The sequence below is a fragment of the Epinephelus fuscoguttatus genome, linkage group LG14 (assembly GCF_011397635.1).
Source record: "Epinephelus fuscoguttatus linkage group LG14, E.fuscoguttatus.final_Chr_v1".
Lineage (NCBI taxonomy): Eukaryota > Metazoa > Chordata > Actinopteri > Perciformes > Serranidae > Epinephelus > Epinephelus fuscoguttatus.
Genome location: NC_064765.1, coordinates 33997981 through 34018558, shown reverse-complemented (window position 1 = coordinate 34018558; position 20578 = coordinate 33997981). Strand labels below are relative to the sequence as shown.

The 20578-nt window shown below is 41.0% G+C and overlaps 1 protein-coding gene across 1 annotated transcript in view; it reads right to left on the bottom strand.

The window, feature by feature from the left end:
- sntg2 (syntrophin, gamma 2) overlaps positions 1-20578 on the bottom strand; it is a 158879-nt gene that overhangs the window by 48037 nt on the left and 90264 nt on the right. The window contains exons 10-12 of the mRNA XM_049595365.1: positions 8868-8997; positions 3916-3954; positions 2340-2456 (exon numbers count right to left, since the gene is read on the bottom strand). Coding sequence (XP_049451322.1) covers positions 2340-2456; positions 3916-3954; positions 8868-8997 — 286 coding nt within the window. The remainder of the gene's footprint in view (positions 1-2339; positions 2457-3915; positions 3955-8867; positions 8998-20578) is intronic.

Genomic DNA, 20578 nt, shown 5'->3' with positions numbered 1-20578 from the left:
ATACTAATAGTAATATATAAATATAAACAGTGCAACAGAAGAAGGAAAGAACCTGCACCGTTGGCAGATGAGTCCTAGACTGCAATTACTCTGAGCAGCATTACCTTACTAAGTGTATGCAATTTGAAACAGTGGTGACTTTACAGGAACAAAATACATATACACAAGAAGCAAAACAAGGTGACATACAGAATTTGATAGGGTTTATACAAAGTAGAAAAGCCAACCAAATAAGGACAATGTGAACATTTTGCGGTTACTGTCACTTAAATTAATTTATTACCAATTGTTCTTGTCGGGACATCTGTTAACTGTAAACTACGTATATAAATCTATATCGACATAATCTTACTATCTTACTATATAATGATGAAAACTCTGTCTGTCTGTAGGTGTGTCTGTGTGTCTGTCCCACGTTTTTCTCCTCACTGACTTGGTCAATCCATGTGAAATTTGGCACAGTGGTAGAGGGTCATGGGAGGATGTGAATGAAGCAATATTACATCAGTTGGCCAAAGGGGGGCGCTATAGCAACCGATTGAAATTGCAAACTTTGAATGGTCATATCTCATGTCCTGTATGTCGTAGAGACATGAAACTTTGCACAGAGATGCCTCTCCTCATGAGGAACAAATTTGCCTCAAGAACCCATAACTTCCGGTTATATAGATTTTCTGCCATTTTGAATTTTTTGAAAAACACTTCAAATGGATCTCTTCCTAGGAAGTTTGAGCGATCTGCATGAAACTCGGTGAACATAATCTAGGGACCAATATCTAAAGTTCCCTCTTGGCAAAAGTTGGAAAACTTACTAAAACTGAGCTTCTATAAGGCAATGAATATTGCAGAGGGCGTGGCTCATCACATAAAGGTGTATAACATCTCAAGGGTTTCACCCATCACCACGCAACTTTGTAGGCATATGACCACACATAATCTGAGGGGACCCCTCCTCTTGTTGTCATAATTAATGGGAAGCCAAAATCATAACTGAAAATAACATATATAATAACAGATAATTGCGATTAGGGGCTGTCCACACCAACGCGGGTATTTATTAAATCGTGACTCTTTGCTCACGGTTTGGCCTTTCATCCACACGTAACCGCAGTTTTGGGCCCCTGTAACCGGAGTTATTTGTAACCAGAGCCCAGGGTGAACTAAGTGTGGAAAAGTCCAGTGTCAGCAGTCATGTGTGGACAGGATAACCGCAGTTATTTTGTCTCGTCTCCATTGTATGACGTCACAGTGTGCGACGTAAACAGAAAACAGCTATGTTATTACCTGATCCAGTGTGTGCGAGAGATGACTTGAGGATGGACCTAAACAAAATACTGCTGCTATTTAGCAGCATATCAGCACTTTGTGGCTGTATCATACAACTAACGTTACTCAACCACATCCAGCAACAGAGAAGCAAGAGTGTGCTATTATGGAGACTGCTCCTACTGCATAATAGTACGCTTGTTGTTGTTTTTCCGGTAATGACGTTTTACTGCCTTCTGATTGCCTACAATGGCCTTACAGTTAGGAGTTATATCGCCACCTACTGCTTTGGCATGTGTGTTACATTGCTTGATAGTGAAATTTGCGGTGTCATGTGGACGGAGGTATTTTTATTAAACCGCTTGTATGGACGCAGATTTTTTAAAACTGGAGGCCAAAAAAGTTCAGTTTTAAAAATACCCATGCTCATGTGGACCAGGCCTTAGAGTGAAATCAGCTGGTACAGAGTTTAGCTGGAATACAAACCTGCATTGCACTGGGACCCTTAATACTTAAACCTCAGATGAGACAAATCTTGCTTAACTGGTAATTCAGTACATCCACTATTACACGTGTTGACAGATTCCATTAACATATTTTTGTAAAAATTAAAACAATAATAGTGTATAATAATGTCCTTGTTTCACTGCCACATAACAGTCACACACTCTCACAGCAAATATACATTCATCACCAGTTACTGCATGCCTGTCTTCACTTATTCAATAATAACTGAAGCATACAGTATTTTACAGATGCTGCCAACTTGTTTCAAAAACACAGACCATGACCATCACAGTTCAATAAGCGGCAGCATAAAATCATCACACTTATTACCATCAAAAACACTTTCAATAAGGCCCTTAATATATTGTTATGCTGAGCTGAATCCACAGTATGAATAAATCATTTGCACCTGCTTGAGTGTAAATTATGTGAACTAATGAGATAAGCTTCGGATTTTTGACAAAACCATTTCAAATGAGATCATAATTAAGGCTAATTATTTTCAAGGATTTTATAGAGATATGAATGAGAAACGAAAAGTTTATAAAAACACAAAGACTACTTACCGGGGGACTTCTGAAGATATAAAAATATGGTCCTCTAAGTGCCAGGAACTTGAATGCTGAAGTCTTACAAGCGGCGCTACCCTCTGGGCTTTCACATGCCCAGCCCATGTGAACAATCTGCAGAGATGTAGAGGATGACATTGTTTCAAGTTCACTTCATGATTTAAAAAAAGTATACACAGTAGACTCTGTTCTTGCTCAATCAACAGACAAGAAAAGCAAAATGTGCACAGTCAAAGGGATTAAGAAACTACAGTGAGGTATCTTTGATGGGATACATTTAAAAAAAAAATACCCCACCGTGCAGTGGGGCTGCAGTCACAGCTGCAATGCAGCAATTTACCTTTTATCTATCTCAGATGTCTCGGAATGTTTCTCTGCCTTCATCTATGCAGCAAATCTATACTTCATACACTGTACTGCTTCATCTGCTACACTCTACACTAAATCTTGTGATGAATGACACACAACCATTTCCACGTGCTGTTCTTGACTGCCTTCTGGTCATCTGACTGAGTCCAAAAATGTTTCCAGGCTGTTTAAGGATGAATCTAGAGCTGGCAGGACAGCTGCAGTTGTATCCAGATGATGTGATTCTGTACACCTGCATAACATATCCTGCAAAGAAGGCTGTGAGGCTGTGAGTGAACAGCCTGAACAGTGACCTCCATCAAATCTCTCTGGACAGACAAATGGAACACCACCTTTGAGGCATCACTGATTATATTCACATGCTCAAAATATTGAAAATACAAAATATTTAGCTCTTATTTAAAAAAATGGCTAACGACAATGAATATTCAATTTTTTTTTTTACATGCAGCTGTGTATACTCAGATTAATATGCCCTAACATGTTGTTTATCACCTCAAAATGTGGAAAAGTGGAACATCTGGTGCAGCTTGTGCCATTTTGCTTCTTTGCATTAAAATATGGTTTGTTTTTTTTTATGTTTTCTACTGATGGCATTCTTGTTCAACCATCTGAATACAGCCTCCCTCTGTCCCTCATTCATTAATTCCTTTTGGAAAATGCCAGCATTACAATATTTGCTCATATCCAAAAACCTGTTAATATCAAAGTCTTTTAGAATGTTTAAAAGTAAACTATATGTGTTTCTCCTTCAGACCAGAAATGTTGGCATTTCTGTCAGGCATCCATCTCAACCCTAGCCTTTCAAACTCTTGGTGAGATGGTTTCTGTGCAAATCATTCATGACAATGCACAGAGCTGACCGTAAACAGGCAAGAGGCAGTGAGTCGCTAACTGGGGTAAAGAACCTAATTAAGACACGTATTCTGAGTGTACTGTATACATATCCAAAAAGCTCCTAAGACCTGAATAATACCAGCACATCCCACATGTCTTAATCAGAAATGCTACCTTCAGAATAAGGCCCAATTTGGAATATTCAAACAGTATGGTTTTCACAAGTCCTGTATCAAATTCAGAACACTGTCATATTCGGAATATTAAGCCATCCTGTCTGCATCTCTACCAGCACTGTGTTGTGCTGCAATTATGTATCTGCTTGTAAAAAGAACCAGTATGTTGAGTAAGGACATCGTCAGCATACCTGATCATCTGAGGAGCAGTATTTGTTGATGATCTTTATCTGTAAGAGGAGTAAAGATAACAGTCAGCGGCATATACAGTTACACAGCTCTATTAAATATATTATTAGATAAAAATATCCTGAGCCCTTAAAACACCCGGGAATCAAAATTGTTGAGATAGTCATTACATGGTGATTACACACACATCATCACACCCATTTATATTGTTTTGCTGCGTTTTGATTAAAACTACAGGTACTGTAAATCTTTAGCCCTTTTTAAACAGGAATTGTGCAAATTTGCAGGAAAGCCCAATCAGTCTTCGTTCAGCATTGGCAGTATAAAAACAAAATCAGGGAGTGCAGCAAAATGCCGCCTACCTACTTTTGTTCATACAGAATGTGCCTTTTTCGGGGCAATGGGGGGCGTGAGCAAGTAACAAAACGTGTAGCTCAGCGTATGACGTAAACAGTAACGTGGGCGGGAAGCCACAGCTGGTCAGTCCTTCGGTGATTCTCTCATAAGTTGGCCCGTCCTTCACCGTCCCCGTCGTCTGACGGTTAATGGCCTCTTCGTTTGCGAGGGCAAGGAGGGTGCACAATTCCTTGGCTCCCCAGTTGCTCATCATTACTGTAGTGTCTGTCAGGTTTGCGTTTCCCTCTTGCTACTAGCTGCTCACTAATTCCTGCTATCAGCTGTTTCCTGTTTATCCACGGCCAGTAGGTCGCACAAGCGGCACCATCAACAGCCCCTCCCATGGCAGAAAGCTGCCTTGTTCTGTTTAAACCAAAAAGGTTCTGCAAATATGACTACCCTACGAGGCGGAAAATTGGGCACCTCGGATCAACTCGCCAGTCCAGCTCTGTGTGTTTAAACGCTCACAGCTTGCCGGCAAAACGGTGCAACATTCGCTGAAAATCTGGCAGTGTAAAAGGAGCTTAAGAAACATAACAGAAACTGATTAAAGTGTTCTTTTTTTTCTGTCAAATATTCATACATCTATGAATATTTCATATAGCCAATGAGTTTAGCTCTGCTCACCATTTGAGTCCAACAAGGCAATCAATATTATAGTTCATCTACATATGAAATTTTGTGCTACACCAAATGCTACAGAGAATGTTCAAACACTTCAAATATAATGGCTAATATTAGTTGGATCAAATTTAATTATTCATTCAGTCTCAAGTAATTGAGTACTGTATTTGATTTATTATTATTGTTATTATTATTAATCATATGCTGCATTGATCAATTCCCCCACCGCTACTACATATAGACATACTACATAAACATAAACACATACATATGTATGCAAACACACATTATGCAAATTCATACACATACAAGAAAAATTACTCAATGAGAAAAAAAGAATAACAATAAAAAATAAATAAAATAAAATAAAATAAAATAACCATAACACATATATATATATATTTTAAACAGTGGAGCCAGAGAACACAGCTGTGTCGTCTATCTGCTCTTAGGAAAAGTCTTCCTGCGAAAGTATGTTTTGAGCAGGATTTAAAGAGATAATAGAGTCAGTTCACCTGATACTCAGTGGAATGTTGTTCCAGAGCTGAGGAGCCAGAATACTGCAAAGGCTCTATGACCCTCTGTTTTTAACCTGGACTCTGGAATAGTTAAAAGACCCAGACTAGCCTGAGGGGCCTGTTTGGACGGTACAATGTTAGATGCACAGTTTAACTATACTCAGGTGCCAGATCAATCAGAATTTTACCATAAGTGATGCACAAATAATAGCTAAACACATATACAGTATAACACAGTTGTCAATAAATAAGTTATTTTTTCTCCATTTGAAGTTTTACAGTCAACAGAAAAACAAAAAGTTTGGGAGATGGTTTGGCGGTGTCATGTTTAATTCAATCCCAGGATGTCACACATAAACATGTAATGTGGAAACCAGCTTGAGGCTCCAGGAAAGTATAAAGTTAGAGTCTCAGAGACAACATTTACCGCTTGTGTATCTCATTGTGTGTCTTGGAGGTGACGATGATGAAAAATGTTGCAAACCATTGCAGAACATTTTCAGACTGAATGGACCCCTGATGTGTCAGCATATCACACTCAGCATGATCTCCTGTGCTCCTGTCTCGCCTCGCCTCAGTTACAAACTGAAGGTAAATCATCACCTGAAATCCTTACATAATTAGACACTAACAAGCTGCCCAGTTCTTTCTGTTTTAGTCTCTGTGATGGAACATCAAACGGCATCAAGTAGTGCTCCACCCTGACAGATGACAGTCATCCACATTAAAAACACGAGGGACCCCAAGGGTGTCACACAGCTATTTAAAGGTTGTAGGTCATTAAAACAAAAGTTCCGCTCTCTCCCAAAGCAGGCACACAATTACATCCTGATTGGCCATTTAGCAATCACACTCCAACGTCCGTAATTAGGTGATGCAGGCATGAATTAATCACACTTTTTAAAAAAGGCAGCTGTGCAATCGACGAGCACGGGCATACAGTACGTCTGCATCCTTACCAAAAATGCATCACATCATCAGTGCAATAATCAAAGTGAAATAGGAGGAAATGAGAGAGAGAAGTGCACATGCCGAATGACTACTTTGCAGTCATTAATTAGGTATGAGAGAGGCTCTTTTTTGTCAGCAGAGGGGGAGAGGTGCCACTGTGACTCAACGAGTGCTTGTCAGGAAGGCTGTATTAAACCATGCTGCACTGTAGTCTGTGTGGCTGTGAAAAATCAAACAGGGGAAATACATGCAACAACTACTGTATGGGCATAACATACTTATTACATGTTTCTCTGTTTTCTTTATTAAGATGAAGTAATCAACTTTAAAAGACCACAAGGGGATAAAATTTGTAATTCCTTAAACTCATAATCGATCCATTGTGGGTACTAAAATGACCACAAAAATACAGTTGCTTATACAGTAATATGCTGGATGCTCTAAGGGACTGTTTGTTATCTTTAAGGTTGGAGGAGGTGGTGCAAAACAGGGGAGACATGTGAAATATTTTTTACCACTGGAGAGAAATCCTGCTGGTGGGTTTGAAAAGCGTGTTTTCTTTAAAATTGCCAAAATGACACCATTTATCACAGCCACTGACTGTAAAAAAAATCTGACGTTCCTTGAACCTCTCATGCACATCAAAGGCTTCAGTCATCAAATCCCTTCATTCTACATCTCAATTAACATTTTGCTAAAAATAAACCATTTCACTGACCAGATCCTTTGAAAAGCATGTCATTCTGTGCTGCTGTATACTAACAATAGCAAAAAAACAAGGTTATTTGGAACTCAAGGACTTATTTTTTAACTCTTAACATTAAAGGGTAGGGCTGCACAATTATGGCCAAAGTGAAAATGACAATTAATTTGATCAATATTGATATCACAATTATTTATCACTATTATTCATCATTTTTAGAGACAAAGGAGCTGTGAGTTTAGGGAGCGCTTGATTTGATATGCAGCGGTGCTTTTTTGTGAGCAGAGAATGCCTTTCAAACGTCGATATCAAAGCCGATTACATTCATTTCATTGTGGGACACCAAAATCATTATCGTGATTAATATCTGATTAATTGTGCAGCCCTGTCAAAGGGTACGTTTTTAAAATCTATCAACACATTCTCACTCCGACCAAGTCACATATCGACATTTGGTCATGGATTTTCCATGTCAAGATATGACGTGCAAGGTACCCTGGGTACGCTGGTTGTTGACATTTTGGGACGCCGTGTCATTTCAGCCTGTTACTTGCATTGTCTGTTTTCAAAATACACTTCTGTTTTTGATGGAAATATAGAGCATACAGTCTCCTTCAAAATAAATGCACTATGTCAGTACAGCACCGCAAATTGATGTTTTTTTTTCTTCAAAAACAAATGCATTTGGTTACGTTTAGCCAATACAAATTGGTTGGGTTTAGGCAAGAAAAGAATGTGGTTGGGTTTAGGAAAAAAGAACAGCATTTGGCTTATCACATGGGAAGCAGACACCGGCCTCCCAGGTATAAATCGGTCATTGCTGGACCCCTCCACCACCCTTCCCGCCTGCCCTACACAGACTTTTGGTGCCGTAACTTTCTTTGTTGTCCCACTGTGTTTCCCCCGATGCCGCCAGGCGCCATTAAACAGTAACTGCACTCAGCTGTGCATCATGATGATGTGACGGGGAAGCTTAATTCAAAGGTGTCTAATGCCAGAAGTCACTGACCAAGCACCAGTTTTCAATGACTTCAGAGTGAGACTGGGTTGAATTGAGAAAGCAGTGTTTAAATGCACATGTTGCTAATGCCAGCTGTGTGTGCGCTGTGTGTTTGTGCATGTCTGTGTTTGTGAATGCATGCGTTTGGTGTGTAGTCTTTTTAAATTATGTTGATTTTGTGTGATAGAACCAATGTCGGCTGGCTGACATGCATCCATATTCTGCTGAAGTGCACACACACTTGTGTAATGATGTGATTTTTAAGGGGAATTTGCATTTTGCTTAAAAAGAAAAAAGCTGTTTGTTTTGGTGAAAACTCTCACTCACTCACTTTGCTCGTTGCATTGGCCCCAATACCTACACTTGGTGTGAATATAAATAAATACTGTTTATTTATGGTGGAGAGAGGGTCATGCATTTTCCCCCAGTCACTAAGGGAGGCTCAAGGAAACACATTTGTAGCTTCAGGGAGGGGTCAAGATAGAAAAGAAAATAAAGTCCACCCCAGCCACCACATAAATATCATACAGTCCTTATGAGCAGGGTACAAAACTGGGAAATATATCCCCTACATTACTTAATGTCATGCCAGTAATTATACCCAAATTATTCCCTTGTGAAGTCACTGGATGTCATAAGAGTTCATTCAAGTACTCACATCTTTAAAATGATCACAAATATGTGAAAATTTTCTTTTCACCTTCTTTTTCAATAAAGACCCACGGAAAGATCCAAGGCTCTAATGTTTAAAGATGGACTTACATTCTCCTGTGTCAAGTCATTGATATTTGTAGATATTGCTTGGAGCCAGTCAGTGCTTTCTGCTGCAGTGCAAAATTGAAGAATATTGGTGCTGGCTCCATCCAAGGCGAAGACTTCAAAACAGTTGGACCTGGCGGAGGGTAGAGGTCAAAATTAGAAGGGAGCGGTCTAAAAGATTGAAAGATATATTGCAGTGAAGCAAAAAGAAGCTCTAGCTGCTCGTTACTTCTGTAAAGTTACTTTATGTGGTAAGACTTGTACTGCATTACATGCAATTACTTCTTTCATGAGCTTGATGGACTTCTGACACCTTGTTATGGAGGCATTTCATGAATCCTTAAACATCCTGAGAATATACAGCAATCAGCCACACATTAAAACCGCTGATAGGTGATGTGGATAACACTGATTATTGCTGGGAAGCCTTGGGTCCAGGAATTCCCCAAATCCCAATCCGGCCGAGCATGTGTAGGACGTGCTGATACCCCACCTCACAACCCACACAACTCTGGCCATAGCAGACACCACAGGATATCCCCAAAGGTCCTGTGTCCATGTCTCGGCAGGTCCGAGGCCCCACCATGGATTACACTTGGCTCTGACCTGCCGAGACATGGACACGGACCTCTTGGGTACTGACATGTACCATTGATCAGATTGGGGTTTGGGAAATTTGGAGGCCAGGCTGACGCCTTGAGCTCTTTGTCACATTCCTCAGACCATTCAGGAGCAGTTTTTGCGGCATGGGACTGCTGTTACCATTAGGAGGTGAACTTGTAGGCCTTTTCCATTGTAAACTTGGGTGGCGCTGAGTCAAGCCATGCCGCACTGATTTGCATTTCCATTGTCAGTTTAGACACGCCATGCCACACTGAGCTGGGCCAGAGATAGACCTTCTCTGGAGTAGACAAGGAACTGTATCCAAGCATCAGCTCGCTGCTTTTAAACATCATCAGTTAAAGACACACCTTCAAGTGGGTAGCCCTGTTGTAATGGAAATGCAAATCCCTGCTGTGCTGAGCTGATGGCCCAAACCAAACCAAACCAAACCAAGCCAAGCCAAGCCAAGCCAGCCCATGACAGTCGAAAAGGGGTATAGGTCTGCAAACGGTGGTGAATGTCAAGTGGCATCCACATGAATGCCAGGACCCAAGGTTTCCCCACAGAACACTGCACTGTAACTAGAGGAAGACAAAATCCTGACAGATCTATTAAAAACAACCTGGACAAAGTCCCCTCCCTGCATGACATCCCTAGACAGGCCAAAAGATGTCTAAATAATATGCCTTGCAGTTCAGGTTGAGAAAGCGACCCTTCAAAAAACATTTACAAGAAGAAATGAGGATTTTATTATTTTACAGCACAAGTTATTTTGTATTTGGCATCACTCTGGTTCATTTTTGGGATTCTGTCATCTCCTTGGAGTGCCTCGAGGTTAAGCGCAGCACTTTACTGACACAATTAAATTTCTCAGTAGATGTGGTGTTGATGAGGTCATCTAAAAGAGATCGTACTCATCAGCAAAATGTGATACTTTGTGACATTTCATTCCAGTGCACTTTCACGCTACTGATACATTTAGCCTCAGAGATAGTTGTCACTAAACATGGAAGCACTTTTATGTGACGATTATGCAATCCCATTCGACGGAGTGGAGCATTTGCAACATTAGGGAAAATGTGTAAAGGCTCAAAAGAAATTTTGAACATTATGTAGTGTGCATGAGAAGCGGGGAGATGTTGTGGAGGTACGTGAGGTGAAAGCTGATAAACTCAGAAACAACAGAAGGCATCAAATGCACAGTATGAAGGGGGAAAACCTGTAAGACAGCTCCTAAACCAAGCAGTTCTCTCTCACTTACACACACAGCAGCTCCTCAAGGTTAGATGTTACAAAGTCAGCATTCCTAACAAATCCTCTGGTGAGCATGACTTTCATACTGTATCTGCAATAGGCTTGTTAAAATCTTATGTTCCGCTGCCTGTGTACTGACCCAGCTGCTCTCCAGGGGTGATTTTCACTGGACTTAAATGTCGTTTTTTGATTAAACCAGGGTGCGAACTCTTTCCGTGTCAGTGTGCCTGACCCAAATTAGCTTGATTTGTACAACTATAAAGCATCACAAATAGATCCTCACAATTCTTTTCTAAATGCTTTGTCTTGCAAAACCTCTCCTCTTCTCTTTCACAGAGTGCTGCAGAGATAAAGTGAGCAAGCCATGAAATGACATCAGTCAGAGAATCTGCAGTATATCAGTTAATCCCTTTCAATTAATGCACAAACCTTTGAGAGCACGCAGTAATGGGGGAAATGCATGAAGGGATGAAAGTGCAATGAATCAAGGGCTCCAACGGCAGAAATTAATCAAAGTGACAGACAGCTGGCGGATCAATGTCAGGAGAACACAACCCTGTCAGAAGAAGCTGCTAAAGCCCTTCCACCTTGAGCGAGCAGGACTGAAATCCTCACTGAATGATGGGATCTAGGGAGAGGTTGATTCTTTCACACATATGTGCCGCTCCCTGCAGTACAAACTGCTATGTTTTGCCTGCTGACTGAGCAGTAATAAATCCATTGAGATGGGCCGGAGACGTATCGCCTGGTCAACATGCAGTAAGATACATGAAGAACATATGGAGGGGAGTGTTTCTGGGAGGAATGCGACTGTTAGTTATTGTGTGAATAGCAACGAGAGGTAAAATGCGCCATGTCTAGTGATTAGTGAGGCGGGGAAATAGGCAGGCTTTGGGGCATTTCCGTTACAGCATAATTCATGACAGGAACATGTTTGCTTTTGATTTCCTGCCAAGAAGACAGAGAAGAGATGTACGTTCAGCTCTGAATCCTTGACTCTAATCAAACTGATCAGTTGGCAGCAAGAGGGTGCATAGGATGGCCCCTGAGCTCCTCCTCAACCTTGCTCTCTTTCTTGATTTATTTCAAACTCTTTTGCAACATGCACACTGCTCTAGCAAGCCCTATCATACAATACAATAGAGAACAACTTCTGCACGTTAGATTGTTGGTGGGCAGCACTTCTTCACCACATCCAACAAATAATGGGTAATATCCATGGCTGGGATTACCTGTTGCTGCACCCAGGTCTCCAGACTTAAGCCTGATTTAGGGTAGGGCGCTCAACACTGTTAATGACTGTTGCTCAAAAGAAGTAAAGAACCATGCAATGTTTTCTATTTATGCTTCTGCGAAAGGTTTCAGTGGTCTCTATAGTAACCAGATACTATCCTCCTGGAGGCTTGTTTAGTTGCATTACATCATCCTGATCAGTAAAGCCCATATATCCCTCTGACAGTTGTTTGTTTTGTATCTAGAGTTGTGCTGATTTGTATCCTTTTGCATTTTGATAGTGAGAGATTTCATAAAATCAGTGAGTTAACTGAAGTGGAAGAGATTATTCAACCTACTTCTACTGAAAAGACAACGGAAGAGCAAAAAAGAGTGTGGTCATTTAACCAAACAAAGAAGCTACAGCTCTTTATCTATACCCTCCATATTTCCTACAACCTAGCTGAATTCACAATAATAATTAAACAAAGCCATTTCAAGTGGTCTAAAGTTACTCTTACAGACCAAACCATTTCGTGAAACGTCTCCATAGAGACGTCTGTCAGATGCAATGTGATTACCCGATCATGGTTCGCAAAAAAATATGGTTTGTGTGACATAACAAAATTTTCCAGGTGCGGGACATAAACACCTTCTATGCAGGCTGTGGAAACAACTCCCCAGCTGAAGAAGTACAAAAGGCCCAGGACAACTGCCCACTGGTAAAATCTAGGGTAGATGTGTGCAGATCTTTTAAAAGGACTAACCCCTGAAAGGCATCTGGACCTGATGGCATCCCTCGCTGAGCTTTCACAGTGTGTGCAGATCAAGTGTCTGATGTCTACACAGACATTTTCAACCATTCATTGCTCCAATCTGTAGTGCCCTAATGTTTCAAGAAGACGAACATTGTCCCTGCACCCAGAAAGACCAAAGCCCTCTCCCTGAACAGCTACCATACAGTTGCACTCACCTCCACCATCTTGGAGTGCTTCGTCAAATCCTTCATCACCTCCCTGACTCACTGGACCCACTTCAGTTTGCATACAGGCCAAAAAGATCTATGGACGATGCCATCACCCTAGCCATCCACACTGCCTTCACCCACCTGAACCAGAAGAACACGTACCTGAGAATGCTGTTCATAGACAGCGTTCAGTGTTCAACACCATTGTACCCTCTAAACTTGTCATCAAGCTTAGAGACTTGGGACTAAACATCGCCCACTGAGATTGGATCCTGAACTTCCTGATGTGCAGACCCCAGGCTGTGAGGATAGGCACCACCACATCCTCCACCCTGACTCTCAACACTGAAGCCACTCAGGGCTGCATACTCCAACAGCATCATGTAGTTTGCTGACAACATGACTGTCATCAGCTGTATCACTGATGGAGTCAGTCAGTGGCTTCAGGCTCCTCAGGTTCAGTGAGGACCTGACCTGGACTCACGAGAGAAAGACCATCACCAAGACTACAACACAATGACTTTATCCTTCACAGGCTGAGGAGGTTCAACATGTACCCCAGGATACTCTGCAACTTCTACAGGTGCACCATTGAGAGTATTCTGACCAGCTGTATCACCAGTGTTAATTTCATCGACGAATACTATGATGAAAATTATTTGTCAACGACCTTTATTCCTATGATGAAAATGTGATGATGACGAGCTAAAATAGACCTTGATTATAAAAAATAAGATGAAATCTTTGCTTCATTTTCGCAGACAAGACAAGACGTGACGAAAACATTCATGGTGGACTATTGGACATTGAAAGCCAATAACAGTCTTGCTTGCAATTGTCTTCAAATGCAGCATGAACGTCAGGCTGGCAAACTCCAGAGAATAGTCAGCGCCAGGATGTAACAAATACACTCACAATGGAGCAGCGTCAGCCATTGGTGCGAGTTATGAGCTGTAATTCAGCAATAAATAAGCAGCCGTGTGTCTGACTGTGGATGGTGGAGCTGCTGAATAGATTTGTGGAGTTTGTTAGTTGCAGCAGTGGCTGTTACCAGTTAGCTCCACTCAGTTCGGACTCGGGAAGGTTTATGGGTTGATGCTGTTTGACAGGCAGGTAGGAGGCCCAGTTATCTGTGAGCGTAGCTGTGCTGTAAGTAAACAGTCTGAATTTAGCAGAGTTTTCTCTGACAGCTCAAAGCTTAGTTTTAATCACCAACTCTGTGAGAGGACACAACTTTAAACCTCCAGACTAAAATGTTGCAGATAAAAAAAGAATTCAGACTTCAGTTGTTGTCTCAGATTAGTTATTTGTGGTGTCAAAAAATGTTGAACTTTTCAAATGATGTTCAGTAAGTGTGTGCTCATAAAGCTGTCAAACACTGCTGGAGAAATGACAGTTTGTACTTGTGTAGAAATTATTTGTAATTGAAATTTTTATACAACCTGTCACCTTGATTCTAATTTTTGATACATGAATTAGCCTAACTGGATTAGTTTAAAGATGATAAACATATGGATAACATAATGACAAAACATTGACTAAAATGTCATGAATTTTCGTCGACTAAAATGTTATAAATTTTCAACGACTAAAACTATGAAAGATAAAAATGACTAAAATGTGACTATAACTAATAAGCAGTTTCATCTCAAGACTAAAACTAAATCTAAAATAGCTGTCAAAATGAACACTGTATCACTGCCTGATATGGCAGTTGCACTGCCCCAGGCCTAAGTGTTACAGGCTTGCTAAATGACTGCATGCTCTGCTGGAGACTGAAACATATAAAATGATGCCAAAACCACTTACAAAGAAATCAACGAGCATTGTTCTCAAGAGGAAAAAAGGCATGTTAAAGGTTCTAAAGAAAAGAAAAAAAAACAGAGCTGGCCAAAAAGAACAAAAGATAGGGAAGTCACTGAGCCAGCCACCCAGTGGACTGTTGTACCCGGCTCATCTCCCTAAACTTCCTAAAAGTAAGTCTTAAATAAATCAAACCAAAACCAGATAACTGGACAACCAGTGATCTCCAGCCCAAACTGAAATAAAAAACTAAAGCAAAACTCCACATTCTAACCCAAGCCAAGGAAAAACAATTGTGGAGGGGGGAAAAAAGGAGGAAAAAGTCCCCAAGCTGTGCTGTCGGCTGTCAGGTGTGTGTTTCTCCCACACTCAGCTCCTCGGGTCCCTCTTTTTCTCTCTTGATGTTTAATTGCTTTCAGGTGCTCCACTCCTACAGAGGAAGACAGATAGAGGGGAGCCAGAGCGAGAGAGACAGAGAGAAAACAAAACACACCCACAAGCGCTGTGCAGTACTGCACATGCAGGACCACACGCAACACCCCCACACTAAGATTCCTGAATAACAGGAGTGTAATGGATTTTTATTCACAAATCAAAATTCTAACAATGCAAGAACATGTAAGCCACAACATTTTCTCTACCCCTGACTTGCCTCTCCCCCATGTTGAAGGTTTAAATGAAGAGTGCCCAGCGCCCAAGTCTTTGGTTTGAGTTCTGCATGTCGTTAATGAACACAAGGGGATTGCTGTCAGTATTAACAACTTTAGGCACACTGCAGAGCTGCCATAAACTTCCATTTGTTTGAGGCACAAGACAACAGCAAGAGCCTCCTTTTCAATAGTGGAAAACACCTATTGATGACAGTTAAATTTCTTTGAGAACTACGAAACCAGATGATCTGCACCATCATCTCCATCCTGAAGCAGGACAGTACCTGGTCCCGCATCACTGACATCAACAGAAAGTTTGAATGGGCTGTTAAAAAGAGGTGCAGCAAGCACTGGAGCCATAGTTAACAAAACTTCTACACACTAAAACGCACATTTGCAGCTCTGAGACCAGTGAAAAACATGTTTTGGGGATCGATAAATTGATAAGCAGAGCCACAACAGCAGAAAAGTTTAATAAAAACTTCTTTTATAACCTGCCGTAACCAAAACAACGATGTAGCTCACATCAGTAAACAGGATCAGGGACAGATGGGATAGCTTCAACCCTGGAGTGCATTGGTACCCCCGACCTACAACTTTGCCCAGGTACGTCACCGTTGCCTGGCCAAACTCTTACTTTGCAAGGTTCAGTGTGAGATTTGCATCTTGTAACCTCCCAAACACTACTGTCCAGTTCAGCTTTGCAGCCTGATACTCCCAATAAGACTGTATTAACCAAGCACTGAGATAAAGTAGGAGTCAGCACATCTGAAAATAGAGATTTGTGAGATTCAATTAAACACACACCATTCTACATTGGTAGTGAATTAAATGTGGGAAACACTTGACAAGAAGTTTCAACAATGTATCAGAATTTTTCAAACATTCTTAGCACTGGACAGACCAAAAGCATCCTCAACCAGATCAACATCAGACAATGCTGAAGCAGCCTGTGTCTCAGTGGGATCAGCACTGGACAGGGCCAAAACAGTTTGCCCTCTTCCCTTACAGAAGACAGTGGGGCAGATTATCTATCCAGGCAGGGTTTCGGCATGTCAATATGATACAACATTCTTTAGTGGCAACTATGTGGTCTCGTTCAATCGCTTTTTTTGAACCACAGAGGAACTGCTGTAACGCGCCTGCAGAGTAGAACCAGGAGGAGGCAATAACACCAAGACTCCTGAAACTTCTATTTTGCATCCAAAACCATGTCTTCATGGACATTATTTACTTGTAAATTTTACGTTTTGACTCAGCCAGCCATTTTTCTTACAAAAGTTTGAAAGGGCCTCACACAGTATGCACAAACACCAGCTCGGCCCGACTGAGGCTTAGAGAGTCCCGAACCACCTAGCAAACAGGGAAAAGGAGACCCCCTCACCCTAATGTTTGTTAAACTCCAGATACTAAATCCAAGGCAATGACTTTAGAGTCTGTTAAAAATGTTCAATCACCCATGACTCTCTGGGTGATGCATGCCTGAACAGCAGTGAGTAATGTCAAGTTGTTTCATCACTTGTGCAAAGATTTTGCAACATGAAATCTGATCCTTGATCAGTTTGTTTTACTTCAGGCAACCCACATAGGAAGAAAACCCCTAACAGCAAGAGCCAGAAAGAGAGCGAGAGAGAAAGCGGTGCACATGCAGGGCCTCATGTAAAAGTGAGGCTCTACAGAGAGTCGAGAAAACTGTCCAGCGCATCACCGTGTTGGACCTTCTTCCCAAGAGGGAGGTGGGTTGAGATATGACGTGCAAGGTACCCTGGATGCATTGGTTGTTGACGTTCTGTGATGTCATGTCAGCTTCAACCAGGAAATGTACAGTTTGCATACAGTCTCTTTCAAAATGTCGGTGCATCACCAAGCGAATGCGGTTGGGTTTATGAAAAAAGAACAGGGTTTGGCTTTACAATTGTACTGGAAGCGAACACTGGCCTCCCAGGTACAAGTCGGTGGTTGCTGGATCCATCCACCACCCCTCCTACCCACCCTACTCAGACTTGCACCTCCTTGACTTACATTGTTGTCCCACCGCGTTTCCCCCAATGCCGCCAATCACCACTAAACAGCGGCTGGCCAAGTTTCATGCCGATGTGAAAGAACAGCTATTTTCGTTGGCGTCTGATGCTTGAAGTCACTGCCCAACTGCCGGTATTCAACGACTTCGAAATGAGACCACATTGACTGAGTTGAACAATCAATGCATTCACACACCTCAGGCACAGCCATCAGGAGCAATTTGGGGTTCAGTATGTTGTCCAAGGATACTTCGAAATGTGGAGAAACCGGGGATCGAACCGCCAACTTCCGTTTAATGGACGACCTGCTCTACCTCCTCGTCAGTCACAGCTACATATACATTTACTCCATTCCTTATTACATTTTTTGTTTAGATTAACATCACACTCAGCTTATTCAATTTCAACACTGTATGCACAAATGTATTATTACTGCCTTTGTGGTGGGGCAGCTCTCCAGCCACTGACTCTTTTAAGACAAAACTCAAGACACACATCTTTTCAACGGCCTTTGGGTGCTCTTAGTGGTTTTAATATTTTATAATGTTTTATTTTTTTATAAATAAATCTCACAAGCTGCTTTCTGTTTCTGTTTTAGATTTGTGCACAGACATGGTATTGCCTTGTATTTTTCCATTGCTATTTATTGTTGTTATTGTGCCTTTTTTTTGTGCTACTGATGTTATTTAGTTTGCCATTGTTGTGCAGTTCACTTTAATTTGTGCAGCATTTTGGTCAACTCTGGTTGTTTTTAATCGCACTATGTAAATAAACTAACTTGAATTTATTTTAACTTGCAGTATTTGATGTGTTGGATTCAGACTCTGCTTTTCCTTGTGTGATTTTACTTTTTTTGATAGATATTTAATAAGCATTCTTGGAGGGAGCCTGAGGCCTGAGAGTTTCATTGCCAGCAACTGTTTCTGAATTGTTGCACACATGATAAGAATACCTGGTAACACAGCTGAAATAAAAATAGAGGACTGGAAACCTGGAAGACTAGAAGTCTAATATCATATTCTTTTAATTTATTTCAATGTAACTGATGGCTACTACTGTATGCATGACTGCACTCTTTTAGATAAGAAAATACTCATTTGCAAGTTTCCTTCCTTTTCAAGTATGTCAGTTTTGACAGTTTAAACAAAAGGCTGAGAATTCCTCACTGTCAGATTGAGGAGCTGGAATGACACCTCAGGAGAATCTGTGCAAAGGAAGGAAACAAGCTCTGCTCTCTGCTGTGTCACTGTCAGCTATCCATGTGGCCTTGTTTTCAGACTCTGCTTTTTTTTTTTTTTTAACACGAACAAAAGAACAATTCCCCAGATCCTTCCTGGACTGAATTTAAATTGGGTAATTGAGAGAAAAACTTTGAGAAAAACTATTTGTCATCTCAACTGGGAACATGTGGACTGACAAGGATCACTAGAACATTCTATAATGTTACAGGCACAACAACAACAACACGGTCTGCAGAGTCCGCATCAACATTAGATGAGTCAACAATACATTCCCATCAACTCTAATGGTAGCTCCTCATGCTCTTCCCTGGATCTGGGTTATAACAGTGACCACAGCTGATACTCTTCAACAATTTAAGTTACTCAAAGGAAGCTTAAAGCTTTTTATCTCTCAGCTGCCTGTAAATGTATTTATTAACCAAAATTAGAAAAGCTTCACATACATAATACGTACTGACAAATGCATTGGTCAGAGAGGTCAAGAGAAATGTGGGGCCAGAAGCTGAAGTTGTGACTAGCAGGGCTAGTTGGTAAACTGCTGTAGCTGGAGAGCTAACCAGCCACTCCAGACACAATAGCTCCAAGAGCTCCTCTCTATTTCCTCTCTACTGTCCTGTTTATTCCCTGTCACTGCACACCATTGTGTTACATTAAAAGTTATTGAGGAGAGAGAATAAAGCTTTCTGAGCTAACAGCCAGTTAGCAAACGTATTCGCTCGTTTGCTTAATTTGGTTGCTAAAAGGAATACACAGTGTATTCTTAAGACATATTTGTACCATTAAGTACTTTCTCATAACTATCTGCAAACCATTGTTATGTTGTCGAACAGTTTTTACTCCAAAAGAGACAGTTAAATAAAAGTGAATGGTGCAATGCAGCTAATGAGCTGAGATAGCTTCCTGTATTTTGATTTCTCTAGCTGTCCATCCCAGGCCCCCAGAAAAGAAGCTCAGCCTTGCAGCCAATATTTCCCTGTGGCCACTCACGGTAAACTCCAAAAGCATTACCAAAAAGCATTGTCGCTATAGACCACCACTGTAAAAGAAACATCTTTAAAACTGTTAACCTCAAAACTGCAAACGAAGTCAATTGTGAGTCTTTTCATTCCTAAGTTTTGAGCCATGGTGGTTTTCAATTTGTAAAACTTTCCTCAAACTGAGAAAAGTGATTTTAAAACATCATCATCACAATATAAAGTTTATGAGCTGAGCGGGAACTCGCGGGAGGGGCCAGCAGGCAAAACACTACTGCACATCTTCAGTGGGCCACATACCGCAGAAGTTAACCTCGAAAGCTAGAAAACTTTTTTGCCGTATGCGCCAGGTGAGCAACTCCATTGGAATGAATAGGCACCAACTTAGCATCCAGTATCTTCTTATTTTTAAAATCTAGGGGCTTTAGAGCCAATTTCCCTTTAAAGGCCAAACAGTGGATTCACATCCATCACATAATGTCTTAAAGCCCTTCCACAGTGTGGAAGCAGTGCCGATCATCCGGGTAATTTCATACCCTGCAGTTTACATTTATTGGCTTCATGTGCCACTGAGCAGCTTTGATAGGAATGAACAGAGCCCCGCCTCCAACGCTGTATCTAGTTCCCTTTATCCATTTATCTATTATTCCAGCTGTCCCCTCAGAGTGTGAGATCGCACAGTTTAATTTTGCCTTTCTTTCCACTAAATGTATTAATTTTTGCCTGAAATTTTACTGTATTAAGTCCTGGTGTAGAGGTCTTGATAGAGATATAACACATAAATAAATACATCAGAGAACACAATACCTGATAAACAAAAGCCCCACAACACATTATTTATTTGTTAACAAGCTTCACCCTGGGCACATGTCCATTTTAGGATGAGGTGAAACCACAAAATTTGAGTTCCAGAATAAAAAGCATGAGTTTCTTACATTAACTGTTTTAAAATAACAATCTGAAAATAAAATTACTGAATTAAATGCAAA